The sequence below is a fragment of the Scyliorhinus canicula genome, chromosome 10 (assembly GCF_902713615.1).
Source record: "Scyliorhinus canicula chromosome 10, sScyCan1.1, whole genome shotgun sequence".
Classification (NCBI taxonomy): Eukaryota; Metazoa; Chordata; class Chondrichthyes; order Carcharhiniformes; family Scyliorhinidae; genus Scyliorhinus; species Scyliorhinus canicula.
Genome location: NC_052155.1, coordinates 105,747,041 through 105,762,502, shown reverse-complemented (window position 1 = coordinate 105,762,502; position 15,462 = coordinate 105,747,041). Strand labels below are relative to the sequence as shown.

The window sequence follows — 15,462 nt, the reverse complement described above, 5'->3', positions numbered from 1 at the left end:
GTTACATACAATACTCTCTGGCTTTTTTATCTTCATCAGTTTTCCAATGCCTGAGTGAAATAGGTTTAGACCCGACTTACAAAAATAGCCCAAGTAATTAAGGAGGATGTGATTGCACTGAAGCGGGTGCAGAGGCGTTTCACCAGGATGTTGCCTGGGATGGAACATTAAGTTATGAAGAGAGGTTGGATAAGCTTGGGTTGTTTTCGCTTGAGCAGGGAAATCAGGCGACCTGATCAAAGTGTACAAGATTGAGGGGCATGGACTGGGTGGATAGGGAACAGCTGTTTCTCTTATTTTAAAGGTGAGTTCAAGGTGAGGAGTGGGAGATTCGGGGGGATTTGAGGAAAAATGTTTTTACCCAAAGGGTGGTGACGCACTGCCTGGGCGGGTGGTAGAGGTGGGTTGCCTCACATCATTTTTTAAAAAAAGTACCTGGATGAGCACTTGGCACGACTTAATATTCGAGGCCAATGGGATTAGGATCGGCAGAGCAGGTGCCTTTCATGCAGCGGTGAAGACTCAATGGGCCGAAGGGCCTTTTCTGCACTGTATTATTCTGTGAATTGTGGGAGGCACAGAGAAAGACTTTAAAAAATATTCTAGTCACTTACTTCTGCCATTGCACCTCAAACCAGGGGAAGAAAGCATTATTTGGCACTGCTGTTTTAGCATTCATTCAGATCAGCTAACTCAGTGCAGACTGAAGATTGGCTGTGGAAATTTCTGGTTTGAAAGACTCAGCCGCTCACTGGATAAATATGCTGAGCTATCAGTTACATCATTTGGAAAAACTTGAAAGTGCAAATTGGTTCAAAGATGTATTTCAATTTATATTTATGTCTAACATTACACTGTAATGATTTAAAGTCATTTATTTTATCTGGTCATGGCGGTGACTGTTGAATTAGACTTGATTTTTATAAATAGAAACAAAAGGCTCACAAGATAAATATGGATGAGGGAGGGTATTTAGCCTGTATTAATTGATCCATCAAAAATATCACACACTATTCACATATTATCTAGTTTCTTCTTAAACGATTCCAGGGTTTCACTTAAACTCTTAAGTAAAATAGTCTGGAATATTTCCTGACACAGTTGCAAATTTCCTTTTTTACAAATTGGAACATATTACCTTGCTTAGCTCTCAGTTTGTATGATTTTGCACATTTAGCTTTTTTTCTGTACAGTTTTACTATCTTGTGTATGTCCATGCCATCTTTGAGTTGCTTGCCTTTGAAGCTGAAATGCCAAATTCTTTGCCTGTATTTCCTTCTCTGGTACAGATTACTAAAACAACTCATTACTTGAGAATCATCCTCTTGAGTATAAATCACTCCTACCTTCTTGTCTTCCCAAATAACTATCTCCTCAAAACCACTTTTTCTTGACCCCCTTCATCTTTAATTCCAACAGCATGTTTGAGCAACATCATTGTCACTTAAGATGAAAATTATTTATTGAGCATCTGATGCTGTTTTCACCCAAAATGCTGACACCAGCTTCCCTTTCTAGCTCTCAAACTAGCTGACGTCTGTGCTCCTCTCCACTGAAGTTGGTGCTCACGTTTATTAATTTTCAGCTCTTGCTCGGGCACTGAAGCAGAACTGATCAAAGTGCTGAAACATCCTCTGTAACTATGACTATAATGACTATAATGTATTAACATCCACAATCTTTCTGCAACATTTTTGGTCAACCTCCTCTTACACTTAGCAGTGTCTTCTCTTTCTATCCTGCAAATTTTGCTCTCTTTCTCATCTTTATCTATAATAATAATCTTCATTTGTGTCACAAATAGACTTACATTAACACTGCAGTGAAGTTACTTTGAAAATCCCCTAGTCGCCACACTCCGCCTCCTGTTCGGGTACACAAAGGGAGAATTCAGAATGTCCAATTCACCTAACAAACACTTCTTTCGGGACTTGTGGGAGGAAATTGGAGCACCTGGAGGAAACCCACGCAGATGTGGGGAGAACGAGCAGACTCCGCACAGACAGTGACTCAAGTGGGAATTGAACCCAAGACTCTGGTGCTGTGAAGCAACAGTGCTACCTTGCTGCCCTTGCCGATTATCATGCATAGATATGCATCGACTCTCTCATGTATCCTAATAGTTCCCAATGCTATCTCTGCACTATTTCTCAACTTCATTGTCTGTTATCACATTATTTGTCTGAGATCCAGTGTTGGGTGAATGGCAGTTTCCTTCAGTGGAAAGACCAAAGTCATTGTTTGGGCTCTCGTCATTGATTTCAAATTATGCTGTTGTGTTTGCACTTCAAGCTGAACACATGACTTTCTGTTCTCTCCATCTTAAGGACTACTTACATCCACCGTTGCAACATTACCTACTCTGTTGTTACCTCCGATCATTTGTTGCTGAAACCCTTATTTATGCCACTTACCTCAAGAGCACTATTCCAATTGCTCTTCTGGCTGTCCTCTCATCATGCAGCCTTTTTAAACTTAAAATGTTGTCATCTTGCACAAATCCCACTCACCTTATTGACTATGTTGGTCCCCAGTTCCTAACAGCTTAAATTTAAAAGTTTCAACCGAGAGTTTGTAACTTGTCATTTATGCAACCCCCCCCCATCCACCTGAACTTTTTGTTATTCTGGCCTCTTGTTCATTTACTCAATGTGCCCTCACCCCTCCCCTCACCACCTCAGCTGCTTAGGCTCCACAATCGTTCAATTGAATCTCTCCAGTGCCCCTCCTCCCTTATGATCCTCTTCAAAACTCACTTGTGACCAAATGTTTGGTCACCCCTTGCTAACATTTCCTTTAGTTGTATCTCTTGTGATGCACCTTTTGAATATTTGAAGTGTTATAGGAATGTAAATTATTGTTTGCTTTTCTCTGAATTGTCTTCAGGACTCAAATGTCTCAATTTCTTGATGGCCAAACTGCACAATACACAACGTGGTGTGACTGGAGCATATAACTTCATACTGTGACTTGTATTTTGTCAATTTGACTATACTATATGGTTAAGCATTCCATTTCCTTTGATTGAAAGATTGATACTAAAGACCCCAAGATCTATTTCAACTTTATCTGCTATTTCAACACTAGTCAAAGAATGCTTATGCTGTTCAGTTTTTCTGCCATGTGCAATCCTTTTATGCCTGGCTGTACTAAATTTAATCTGCCATTCTCTCTGCTACTTAATCCCGGAGCTGCTGCCTCCGATTCAGTTTGTTTTGGTCTACTGAATTCAAATAGTTGATTTCAATTAGAAACCAAAAGGAATCCTGACACCATTCAGCGTTTTGCTTGCCCTGACATCAGTCCTTCTAAATGGTATCTACATTTTAGATGACAACAACCTAGACTTTAACTTGCTGAACACTCCATTCTTCCAAGCGAAGGGAAAATCCATCTTTTTCTCAAATTAATAATAATCTTTATTGTCACAAGTAAGCTTACATTAATACTGCAATGACTGTGAAAAGCCCCTAGTCGCCGCATTCCGGCGCCTGTTCGGGTACACAGAGGGAGAATTCAGTATGTCCAAATGACCTAACAGCACGTTTTTCGGGACTTGCGGGAGGAAACCAGAGCACCCGGAGGAAACTCACGCAGACACTGGAAGAATGTGCAGACCCCGCATAGACAGTAACCAAGGTGGGAATCGAACCTGGGAGCCTGAAGCTGTGAAGCAACAGTGCTAACCACTGTGTTACCGTGCTGCCCTATTAACTGAAGATCCCGTATGAAGATATCCTTAAAGGTTGCATTTATTTAAATGCCCAGACCCCAATTTCTCTGTCTTCTGCATTGTGTAATAAGACTTCAAAGTATTAATTTTAACCTATCCAAGACGGCAGGCAACAGATACATTTACCCAGCAGAGGTTAGTGTATATAGCTATTTTCTGTATTTCTTTCAAAAATGCCCTAGAATTGGAGCACTTTTAGAGATGAGCTTGGTTTCTTTTTGTTTTACAAAATATTTTTTGTCGGATATGGGTGTTCCTGATAAAGCCAGCATTTATTGCCTATCCCCAATAGCCCTTGATAAGGTGGTGGTGAGCTGCCTTCTTGAACCGCTGCAGCCCCTGTGGTGTAGGTGCATCCACTGTGCTGTTGGGGAGGGAGTTCCAGGATTTTGATCCAGTGACCAGAAAGGAACGGTGCTACAGTTCCAGGTCAGGATGGTGTGTAGTTTAGAGATAGCTTGCAGTACTGCACTGTAAGTTATGTGTCTGCTGCCCTTGTCCTTCTAGGTGGATTTGGTAGGTGCTAAAATGCCTCTTGTACATTGTACACACTGCAGCCACTGTGTTGGTGATGGATGTTCAAGCAGGTGGGTGGAGTGCTGATCAAGTGAGCTGCTTTGTCCTGGATGGTCTTGAGCTTCAGTGTTGTTGAACTGCAGTCATTGAGACAAATACAAGAGTATTCCATCACACTCCTGACTTGTGCCTTGTCGATGGTGGACACGCTTTGGGAGTCAGGTGGCGAGTTACTCACTGCAGAATCCGTCTCTGATCTGCTCTTGTAGCCACAGTATTTCTACGGCTGGTTCAGTTCAATTTCTGGTAGCTTGACACACGTGGCACTTCTTCCTGGGGGATAAAAAGGAATGAATGAATTGGACCATAAAAGAAAACAAATAAATACCAGATACAGCCATTAAACTAATCCTATTCGTAAGGAATGGGCTAGGTTTGCATGATTACAGCTACCAAACACTCATTTCACCCAAGCTTAAACAACAGTAAGAGCCTTTTCACGCTACATAATGGGGTTCAGAGAATTGAAAATTGCAGAAACTGGAGGATATAATAATAGGGGTATACTATTTAGTGCAAGTCTACTTTGACTGAGATTGTGGCATAGTAATCGATGCATGCAAACTGGATAAATGTGACCATACTTGAAATTGCTAAATACATATTAGTTACCAAATTCCATTTGCTTTAAATACCTTTTTGGTTTCTGTGGAGTAAGCAACTCCCATAACTAATCTGAGCACCTTAATCTATAGTAGGTAACCTAAATTGCCATAACGCCACTTGCAATAACAATAAAAGCCCTGTGAGTCTGAGATCAGATATTTGTGCCTTTTCCACATGTACTACTTTAATCTGCTTGGAGGTGAACAATTGCTGAAACAAAGCCAGATGCAAATCATTAAGCTGAATAATTCACAGTGTATGAATACTGAGCTATGGTATGGTTATGATTAGACCTACTCAGTAATACATTACAACACCCACATCCGTGGGTTATCTGCCTTGACTTCAAATTATTTCTGACTGGTCTTTCCTACATTCCAGTCATCTTTCTGCCTGTATTTCCCATGTTTTTTATAATAGGAAAGGGAAGGTTTATGAGTCCCAATGCCAGGGGTCAACAACGCCCAACATAATGGGCTGCTTTGATTATTGATTTGCCAAGACAACCGAATGAACATCTCATCATCCATGGTCAGTGCATATTATCAAAGCTAGCTCATTAACATCTCTAGTATCTTGTTTTAAACTTGTGTGACTATATTATACTTTAAACACCACATTTAAAAGTAGCCTCCCTATCCCCCAGTCCTTTTGCTGTACAAATGGCCAAAAATTTTGAAATATAGCTATTTCAAAACAGTAATGAGCTATCAGAAAGAACAAATATTTATATATTTGCACATCTTGTTATCTGTTTCCATGATTTCTGAAGTATCGTGTTTATAATTGCTGAAACCAGGCGATATACAAAACATTAAATATTTTATTTCACAGTGAGCAAATATCTTGAGCTACACTGTAGTTATGATTAGGTCTACTTAGTAATACACTATAATATAAGCAACAGTGCTGTACTGGATTAAAATCTAATGAGATTGGAGGAACCAGGAGTTGGAGTTAAGGGCCGTTTTTCAGAATAATCGGAAGTGGATAGCAATTTACGCCATTTTATTTGTTAGTAGGATGGTAAAGATTCCATGGTACTATTTTGAAGAAGAGCAGGGGAATCACCCCTGCTGTCCTGGCTTATGTTTTGAGACATCTTCTGGTTCAAAAGTGCTATATAGATGCAAGTCTTTTTAATGTTAGATTTTGGTGCGATTTGACGCTGAAGCAACACAGGCACAGTGGTTAGCATTGCTGCCTCACAGCATCAGGGACCCAGGTTCGATTCTGGTTTTAAACTTTTAATTTGCCAGTTCTTCCCTGCCGATAGCACACTGGAGCTTTGCATCCTGTGTGCAGTGACACAAGTAATAAACTCGTACCGCAAGAAATCATCTTTATACTGCTTTGGTCCTGATTTCAGCTTCTTAATTGGTTGTTCACCAGATGCCCTGGAGCTCACATCAGCACTGCTGGCAGCTACAAAATGGAGGAACCTCTCTCACGCCCAGAGCACGTGACGTCAGTGTACGGGGTGCGTGACCTGCTCTCTGCCGCCACTTCTGGAGAGAAGACTCCATCTTTTTTTTTTCTGCTCCTGGTTCAGTCAGCCGACATCAGGAGGGAGGCACTCTGCCTCACTGGCTTCAGACCTGTGCACTGCTGAGGGGGCACGCATGCGCGGGATGGCTAGTATTCTGAAAGCTGGTCGCGGCTGGCATTTGTGATCGGGAACACCGTGACCCTGAGTTTGGAAATTACTGCACTAGTAGAGGTCGTTTTGCTATGGGCAGATGCCATTGGGATTTTCTTGTACATGAACAAGGTGTACTGGTTCAAGGTAAATTAATCTAGGTGCTCTAGAAATAGCATAATGATTCAGAGAGGAGACTGAACACTAACATGCAAGTTTCTAACAGAAGTAGTGGAGTTCCATCAGCCTTCTAAAGTGGTCATACTGTCCATCTACTAAGCCAGAAACTGTCAAAGCTTTAGTTAGGTTTGTCACAGCATATATCGATCCTGATATTGCTCTCTGTACCTTTCTGTATAATTGTAGGTAAAATATGTCTTCAATAAGGCAAATTGGGACTCGTGTTTTTATTTTTTCCCCATGTTATGAAGGCAGCTGCTGTTTAAAGTTTTATGTCTTTCAAATTAATTATGTGAGAGTTCCATAATGTGGTAACAATGACTTATTTGGGAATGGCATGGGTAGATTTCTATACAGTGTAAATTCATTTGCATAATAGCGGCAACCAAGTGATCATGGAGCAGAGGCTGTGATTTTTGCTGCAAATTTAATTTCAATAATTGGGAGCAATGGAGCAGCCAGGTTCATCGCTCCAAGTGAAGTGTGTCATGCTCAAAACAGTTTCACCAGTTTGGAATTAATGTAGAATTAATTCACTACCTACAGTCCCACAGAAGCCTGATAATGGTGGATAAGTAAAAAAGATTATTATAATGGAAATGTACGTGCACTCTTCCTCACCATCTGTTTATTTCTATCTTCTTCAAGGGTTGGGGAGCAAATGAGCCATGACACACAAACCAAACGGTTTGTGTGTAGGATATATCAACCAATTGGGATTTGAAGGCAGTTTAGCATGCCTACATTTCTGGTTACTAATTGAAGCCGCTTTTGTTTTGCTATGGACAGATGTCATCGTGGTTGTTTTGCACATAAACAAGGTGCATTGTTTCAAGGTATATTTACTTGGGTGCTCTAGAGATACCACACTGATTCAGATAGGAGACTGGACAGCTACATGCAAGTTCTTAAGAAGCAGTGGAGCACCATCTGCCTTTTAAAGTGGTGATAATGCCCATCTACTAAGCCACACATCTATCATTTGTGTCTACTGGAAACTCCACCACTAGTTAGTATTGCAGATTATAAACAACATTTTTGTAAAGATTTGATCATTGCCCTTGAAGTCCCAGTGCGTAAAAGTAAGCCAAATGATTAGCTAGGCGATTGCTGCAATACTGTTTAGTGGGCAGGACAACCCCCTCAGACCATTCCATATTTCGAAACATAGTCAATTAAGGAAATGGGAATATAATTTCACCAGAAAGTCAGACTCCCCTGCTTTGTGTACATCAAAACCTGATCCTTCTATCATTTACCCTTTAACTCATCTTTCTTGAATTGTTTTTAAATGTGTTTTAATGTATTTCTAATTTTTTAGGGCTCCTAATTCTCTCTGATTCTGTGGTTATTGAATTTTTCATATGCCAGTATTGCCTTTATTTTTTTAATCTATTGCAACTAGATGGGGAGCTATTAGCGTGCATAAGGACAAAATACATAGGCGTTCAGTTTCAGCTAAGTATTAAGTACTAGGTTACCAAAGCTTAAACGATTTGGGTGACTTCCAGTTGCGATTTTCAATGTTGTGCATCAGCAGCCATGGTTCTGTGGGTAGCAAGCTTGCCTTCGTAAGAAGGTTATGGAAGCCCCATTCTGGGACATTAAGCATAACCATCTAGGCTGATGCTCTGGTGCAGTAACAAAGTGGTAGCTCCACTTTCAGAGAGGTGCTGTTAGATGTCACTGCACTCTCGTGGACATAAATGGTCCCATTGCCGAATTTTGAGGAAGAACAGGGAATTGCCCCCAATGTTCTGGCCAATATTTATTGCTCAATCAGCATCCTAAAAGCAGATAATGTGGTTTTTAATCACATTGCTGTTTGTGGGGATTTCTGTGTGAAAATTGGCTGCTGCATTTCCTACATTGCAACTGTGACTACACTTCAAAAATACTGCATTGGTTGTAAAGCATTTTGGGACATCTGGGGTTATGAAAGGCATTACATATAGATCTTTTAACTTTGGCCGGCTTCCCTTCAAGAATCTACTCAATGTACTTTTTGATCATGTCTTAAGTTACTACCATGATATCATCATCCATTTACTGTGTAAACATAAGAATAGTTGTTAATTCAGCTCCATGACCCTATTGTGCCATTTCATTAGGTCAAGGTTTATTTATATCTCAACTCCATTTACCTGCTTTAATGCCATAACACTTGATACCCTCACCGAACACACATCTGTCAATCTCAGTCTTGAAAATTTCATTTTAGTCAGTAACCATAGCATTTCTAAATGGCCCAGCTCTGATTTGAAAATTAAGTTTGAACCTCTCCATTCAGTCTAATCACGCTGCCATAGCACTGTAAAGGCCCGCTTCAAAAGTCTCAAGTGACATTTTAAGTCACTAACCGTAGTAATCTATCTTTACTATTCTTTCTTGACTTATTTGCATTTCTGACATGGTTTCCCACACCATCTACCTTCAAAGCCTCCTTTTCAACACCCAGCTGGGTAAATTGTCCTTGCATGGTCTATAAAATTATAGCTGAAGAACCACTTAAAATGGTTTCTCCTCCCACAACATCAAAAAAGGGTTCCATATACAGGCTAACACCTTCAATACAGCATCACCACCACCTCCCTCAATGTTGTACTGTATTTGATTTGTCACTCTGCTTGTTTGACATCCAGTACTGGATGGATGGAAATATTAAACATTGCAAAGACTGAAGTCATTGTTTGGTCCCCACCACAACTCCGTTCCATAAGGGCGGCATGGTAGCACAGTGGTTAGCACTGTTGCTTCACAGTACCAGGGTCCCAGGTTCGATTCCCGGCTTGGGTCACTGTCTGCGTAGAGTCTACACGTTCTCCCCGTGTCTGCGTGGGTTTCCTCCGTGTGCTCTGGTTTCCTCCGCGTGCTCTGGTTTCCTCCCAGAAGTCCCGAAAGACATGCTACCAGGTGAATTGGACACTCTGAATTCTCCCTCTGTGTACCTGAACAGGTGTGTGGTGACTGGGGGATTTTTCACAGTAACTTCATTGCAGTGTTAATGTAAGCCTACTTGTGACAATAATAAAGATTATTATGATTATTATTAGCACTGGTTCCACCCTGCTCCCTGGTCTCTATGTGGCTGAACCAGACTGCTTGAAAATGTGGCACCCCATTTGACCCTGGACCTCACTCCGTTATTCCCCCATCACCAACACTTCCACCTCCATAACATCATCCATTTCTTCCCCTTCCTCAGCTTGGCTTGATCTAGAATAGACTCTTACTCTAATCCTCTTCCAGTTGGTCTCCTGCTTTGCACTGAGTTTTCACAACTCTGCTCCACGTATCCTAACTTGCACCAAATCCCATTTACCCATCACTCCTATGCTGGCTAACCTACATTGGATTCTGTTCAGGCAGTGCCTTAATTTTCAAATTCTTGTCCTTGTTTACAACTCTCTCCTCTGTATCTTTCTGTCTCTAATCTTCTCCAGCTCTCTGATCTCTTGTGTTCCTTCTGTGCACAACATTTTCTTGGCACAGCCATTCGCAATGTAAATGAATTATCCAAACATTAAAATTGAAGTAGAGAATGGTCTTGTGGTGATGATCCCTTATGATAGAAAATTGCTTTATTAGAAAAACCCACCCGTCAACCTCGAAAGGAGCCAATGGCTGTGTAGCTGCAAGTTTAGTGCTAGTGCAAAGTAGTTTTAAGTGAACACTGGCACTAAAATTGTGAAACATAAATTGGATATCGATATCAAGGCCTGTACTTCCGTAAAAGCTAAGTGGGACTACTCGTCAAATCTCATTCTGCACCAATCTGTTTGCATGTGTTTTGACTGAATTTAAGCTTCATTAACACTGGATAGAAAGTCATTGCAAAGCAAAATTACTGTGCCCTGATGCTACTACTGCAGAACAGTAAGAAGTCTTACATCAGGTTAAAGTCCAACATGTTTGTTTCAAACACAAGCTTTCAGAGCACTGCTCCTTCCTCGGGTGAATGCAATCAACATTCACCTGAGGAAGGAGCAGTACTCCGAAAGCTCGTGTTTGAAACAAACCTGTTGGACTTTAACCTGGTGTAAGACTTCTTACTGTGCCCACCCCAGTCCAACGCCGGCATCTCCACATCATGACTGCTGTAGAAGATAGTGGATTTCAGACTCATAACCTATTTTTTTTCAGGTTATCAACATTTCTCAAGACTCCTGTTGCCTTTTTTGTCATCTTAGAATTTACGTATTTTTTGAAATTGAAGCTACATGTCACAATCACTTGTTAATCTTATGTTACTCATTTCTGTTACACATTTCAGCTTTGGCCGCCTCATCATTTTTTTTAAAGAGCTCATCAACATGCATCCATATTAATGTGAATACTAGCAATTGCCTACTTGGATGCTTGCATATTTAATTACTTGATAAAAGGCAAGACGAGATGGTCTTGCTTGATGCTGGTAATGAATAATTGCACAATTCTTGTCAAGGTTTTAGGAGCTGATTGCACAAAGAGTTGCATTGTGTTCCCACCAATTAGAGCAATTGAGGGTTGACTGATCTATTTTGCATTGCTGATTAATATCTGTAAAATGCTCATTTAATGACTGGTAATTTGTGAAGCCTGCTCATGTACAAGAAGTCATTCTATCTTTCAGGGATCTATTCAGTACAATTTGAAGGTGCAAAGGATAGTTTTGCAATTTGATATTTTGTGATTTATTTATTTGAGCTTTACAGCAAAGAAAAAGGCCCCCCGTGTCTATTCCGGCCATTTGATCTCAAATTAATACTGTTAGAAACTTGTGGACATGCAATCTCCCCAAAAATTGGTAGAGATATATATTAATCTATGGAAGACCTTTACAAACAAGAAATATGAGACCAGCGTTTACTGTTTTGCCACAGTAAAGATTAGGATCCTATTGTGCAACTGGGGGGAAAAAAAACCCTTTTATTTCCCTGGAGTCATCTTACCAGAGCCACAGATTGTTCTACTTTTGTACTGATTAAAAACATGAACAAAAAGTACTTGCATTTGTATAAACTCTTCAGGATAGATTTCATAGGCATAATCAGACAAAAGTGTACATCCAGACAATGACCTAGTGGGAGAGGTTACGTAAAACCCAAACACTGACCCAGATGTAAAACTATCCTTTAAAGGGGGAGAATGAAGTGGAAGGAAAGGTTTTTGGAGCAACTCCACTGATAGCTAAACAACATGATTGACAGTGGTCGAAGAAAGGATGGAAGGAAAGCATAACAGGCCAAAATCAAAGGAACCGAACGATTGGGGTTGGAAGAGGTTGGAGATAGTGAGGGGCAAGGCTTGGAACAATTTAAAACCCAATTATGAGAATTACAAATTTGAGAAATTGAGGGATGCAAGTGACCAAGGAGAGGAGTGATTGGTAAGGACTTAGTGTGGGATAGCATAACAGAGACTCGAGGAATAGAGTGGAGAATGGGGTTGTCAACCAAGGAAGGGTAGGAATAGATGGGGTAGAAGATGGTAGAGGCATAATGAGAGTTTCAGCACTGTAAGAAATGTGGCAGGGGCAGAGGTGATGTTTTCTCAGTGAAAGCCTTTGTGATAGAAAGTAAACACAGAATTGTAAAACAATTACAACACAGGAGACCATTAAGCCCATCATGTTTTTACCTTCTGGGAAAAGGAACTATCTGTCTAAACACACCCTCCAGCTCTTAGTCCTGTAACTGTGTAGGTTGAAGGCACTTCAAACTCGTATCAATTTTTTTTAGATACAATGAGCGTTTCTGCCTCTATTACCCTTTTCAAGCAGCCTCTGGGTTAAAAAAAACATCTACTCTCCCTTCTAATCCTTCTTCTAACTACTTTAAATCTATGCCCTCTGGTTATTGACCTCTCTACTAATGAAAATAAGACTTTCATTTATCTTATCTAGGCCGATCATGATTTTGTATACCTCCATCAGATCTTCACTGTCTCCTCTTTTTAAGAAGAAAACAACTTCAGCCTATCCAGTCTTTGCTTACAACCAAAATTCTTAATTCCTAGCAATATCCTTGTACCCTCCCTAATGTAATCACATCCTTCCTGTAATGTGGTGATCAGAGCTCTCTGCAATATATCAGTTATAGTCTAATGTTCTACACAAAAACAGGGAATCCTGGAAAAATTCCAATCTGGCTGCATTTGTAGGAAGAGAAAAAAGAGATAAAGTTTTGAGTTCATTGGAACTTAATGTTCCACAGTTATAGCATAACATCGCTGATCTTCTATTCTATGCCTCGGCTAATAAAGGAAACCTATACCAAATGCCTTCTTAACCACTATCTATCTCATACCACACGTCTCTGACTTGAAGTCCATTTGCCACTTTTCTGGCCAACTGACCAGTTGATTGCAGACTACTGCTTTCTTCCTCCCTATCAGCCACACAAACAATTTTTGTGTCATATATATCCAAATAGTTGCCTGCTATTTTCCACCTCCCCTGACTCTACTGTCGCCTTCCAGGCTCTGGAAAATTCTACCCGGAGGTGTCGGCTAAATCGAGCACGTGCAAAGGGAATTTAGTTGACATAGAAATGATGGAGATTTGGACACAGAAGGCATTCCCTTTCATTCCAGGTGCCGTGTATTAGATGATCAAAAAATGTTACATTAGGAACACTCTGTACAACTTGGTGACAAAGGTTACAATATCTTATTAACCGACTCAGCCCACAGGTGTAAACCTTCACAGGCTCATAACCTACAACCCTGTCTCCCAAATTTAACCAAAGTCGCTTTTTAAATTGAATCTCCCTCTACAGGTTCAAAGAGTAAAGACAATGCGTCAGTTAGCATCTATCTCTGCCCTCTCTTCCTTGGTTTGGGTGGAGCATCTCACTCTCACAGTGGGCAGTGCTTTCATTTTTGTCAGTGTATCTATCAGCTGTCTCATGATCTCCTCCCACTCTTTCTCTCTCCCTCCCTCCCTCCCTCCCTCCCACTCTCTCTCTCTCCCTCCCTCCCTCCCTCCCACTCTCTCTCTCTCTCTCTCTCTCTCTCTTTCGCTGTTGGTGAAACACATTCATGTCCCCAGGAGCTATTTGTCTGGTGAGTAGCTGAGAAAATGGGCCATGAAGGTTCTAAATTTAATTCTAAATTTGCTAGGTTTGTTGATCCTACTGGCAAGAATATTACTGTTGACCTTGGTGCAGGAGAAATAGGTTACCATACTTGCCAATTTTCCAGAAATTAAAAGTCATGAAAATACTAAAAGCACTGAGGGTCAAAATGGGGTGTTATGTGTGGCCAAGCCTTGAATGTTGAATTGGATTACGCAGGAGAGTTAGCTTCCTGGAAAGAATATCTGGAATTTGCCTTCATTCAGTGTGGCATCATTCATATTGGTGGTATCTGTTCAGGGAGCTATACCTGGATCTACAATCAGCCTCTGGCCATTAAACACAAGAGAAACCCTTTGAAGCTTTTACTGTTCAAAAACTGCTTTACGTTTCAATCTATAGAGGCAGTTGTTCCATTAACAGATTTATTTAATTAAGGTATTGGCACAAAGTGATGTTTTGTCCTTTGTGTAATGCAGAAGGACATCACTTGTAGGTAGTTATCTGCTGTTAAAAGCTAGTACAGTACCTTTGTTTACTTTCTCAGTGAGGAAAGAATCTTCGCGGTTGGCAATTTAACAAACTGATCTTTACAAGAGATCTATCACTTTTTGGAAAATGATCTGATCTGGTCGACCATAGGAGCAGAATTTGGCCACTCGGCCCATCGAGTCCATTGCACCAGAGAGAAGACTTGTTCTGTTTAATTTTCTAAGAGCATCATTGGCTTTATTATTTCCGGGGCATTGTAGCAGTAGGGGTGGAAATCCAGCATGGCTGTGACAGAAGATTGGCAGAACTTCCCATTTATTTTCTTCCATAACATGCCTACCTACCGGTTGGACAAATTGGCAGGCAGGCTGGGTGAGGAAAACCAGTACCAGGCTACACCCAGCAAAGGCAGTACAGGCCAGGTGTGGAGGGGTGAAGAGGTCGATCACTGACTGGGTTGGATGGAGGAGGTTGTCAGTTGCAAGGCCATTAGGGATGGGCAGGAAAGTAGAGGGAATTGAGGTTTGCCTGGGGGACAGAACTCCTGATGCTTCTGGCCCATGAAAGCACTTGTCCGGTAAGCTGACAGCTCTCCCTTTCCCTCTTTCGTTTTGCTACCATGCATCTTGAGCTCTGGGATGCCCAGTTGGCATTATATTTAAATCGGACTCTGAAGTAAGGTGTGAAAGCTGGATTTAAATATGTTAATGAATTGTTCATCCATGAGGTGCTGTCTGAACCGGCGCGTGACTTTTGGCTCCTTGAACCTGTTCCGCCATTGTGATCATGGCTGATCTGTGACTTAAAGCTTTCTGCCCCGTATCCTTTACTTAATACCTTTTGGTTAATAATAACATCGAGCAATTTTAGATTTAAAATTACTTTAACTAATTGATTTAGTATCAATTGCTGGTTACAGAAGGTAGTTCTAGATTTCTACCATCCTTTGCATGTCGAAGTGTTTCCTAACTTCAGCCATGAAGGGTTGGCTCTTGATTTTAGACTAAGCCCCTTAATCCAAGATTCCCAACCAGCAAAAGTTTCTACTTTCCCTCTGTTCCTCTTAATACCTTGAAAACTTTGATCAAATCATCTCTTAACCTTTTTAAATTCTAGGGAATACACCCTAGCTTGTGTAACCTCTCTTCGGGTATTATTCTGGCAATCAGTGTTGCACTCCC

The 15,462-nt window shown here is 40.9% G+C and overlaps 1 protein-coding gene across 6 annotated transcripts in view; it reads left to right on the top strand.

Moving 5' to 3' along the window:
- The window catches only part of pde7a (phosphodiesterase 7A), a 114,463-nt gene that overhangs the window by 34,719 nt on the left and 64,282 nt on the right, over positions 1–15,462 (top strand). Inside the window, exon 2 of one of the 6 annotated variants that reach the window (XM_038809494.1) lies at positions 6,308–6,701. The exons of 3 other annotated variants lie outside the window; for them this stretch is intronic. In XM_038809494.1, coding sequence (XP_038665422.1) covers positions 6,678–6,701 — 24 coding nt within the window. In that variant the 5' untranslated portion in view covers positions 6,308–6,677. Of the gene's footprint in view, positions 1–6,307; positions 6,702–13,717; positions 13,779–14,813; positions 14,859–15,462 lie in introns of those variants that run through there. 2 more of the 6 variants (XM_038809493.1, XM_038809492.1) reach the window with 2 other exon arrangements.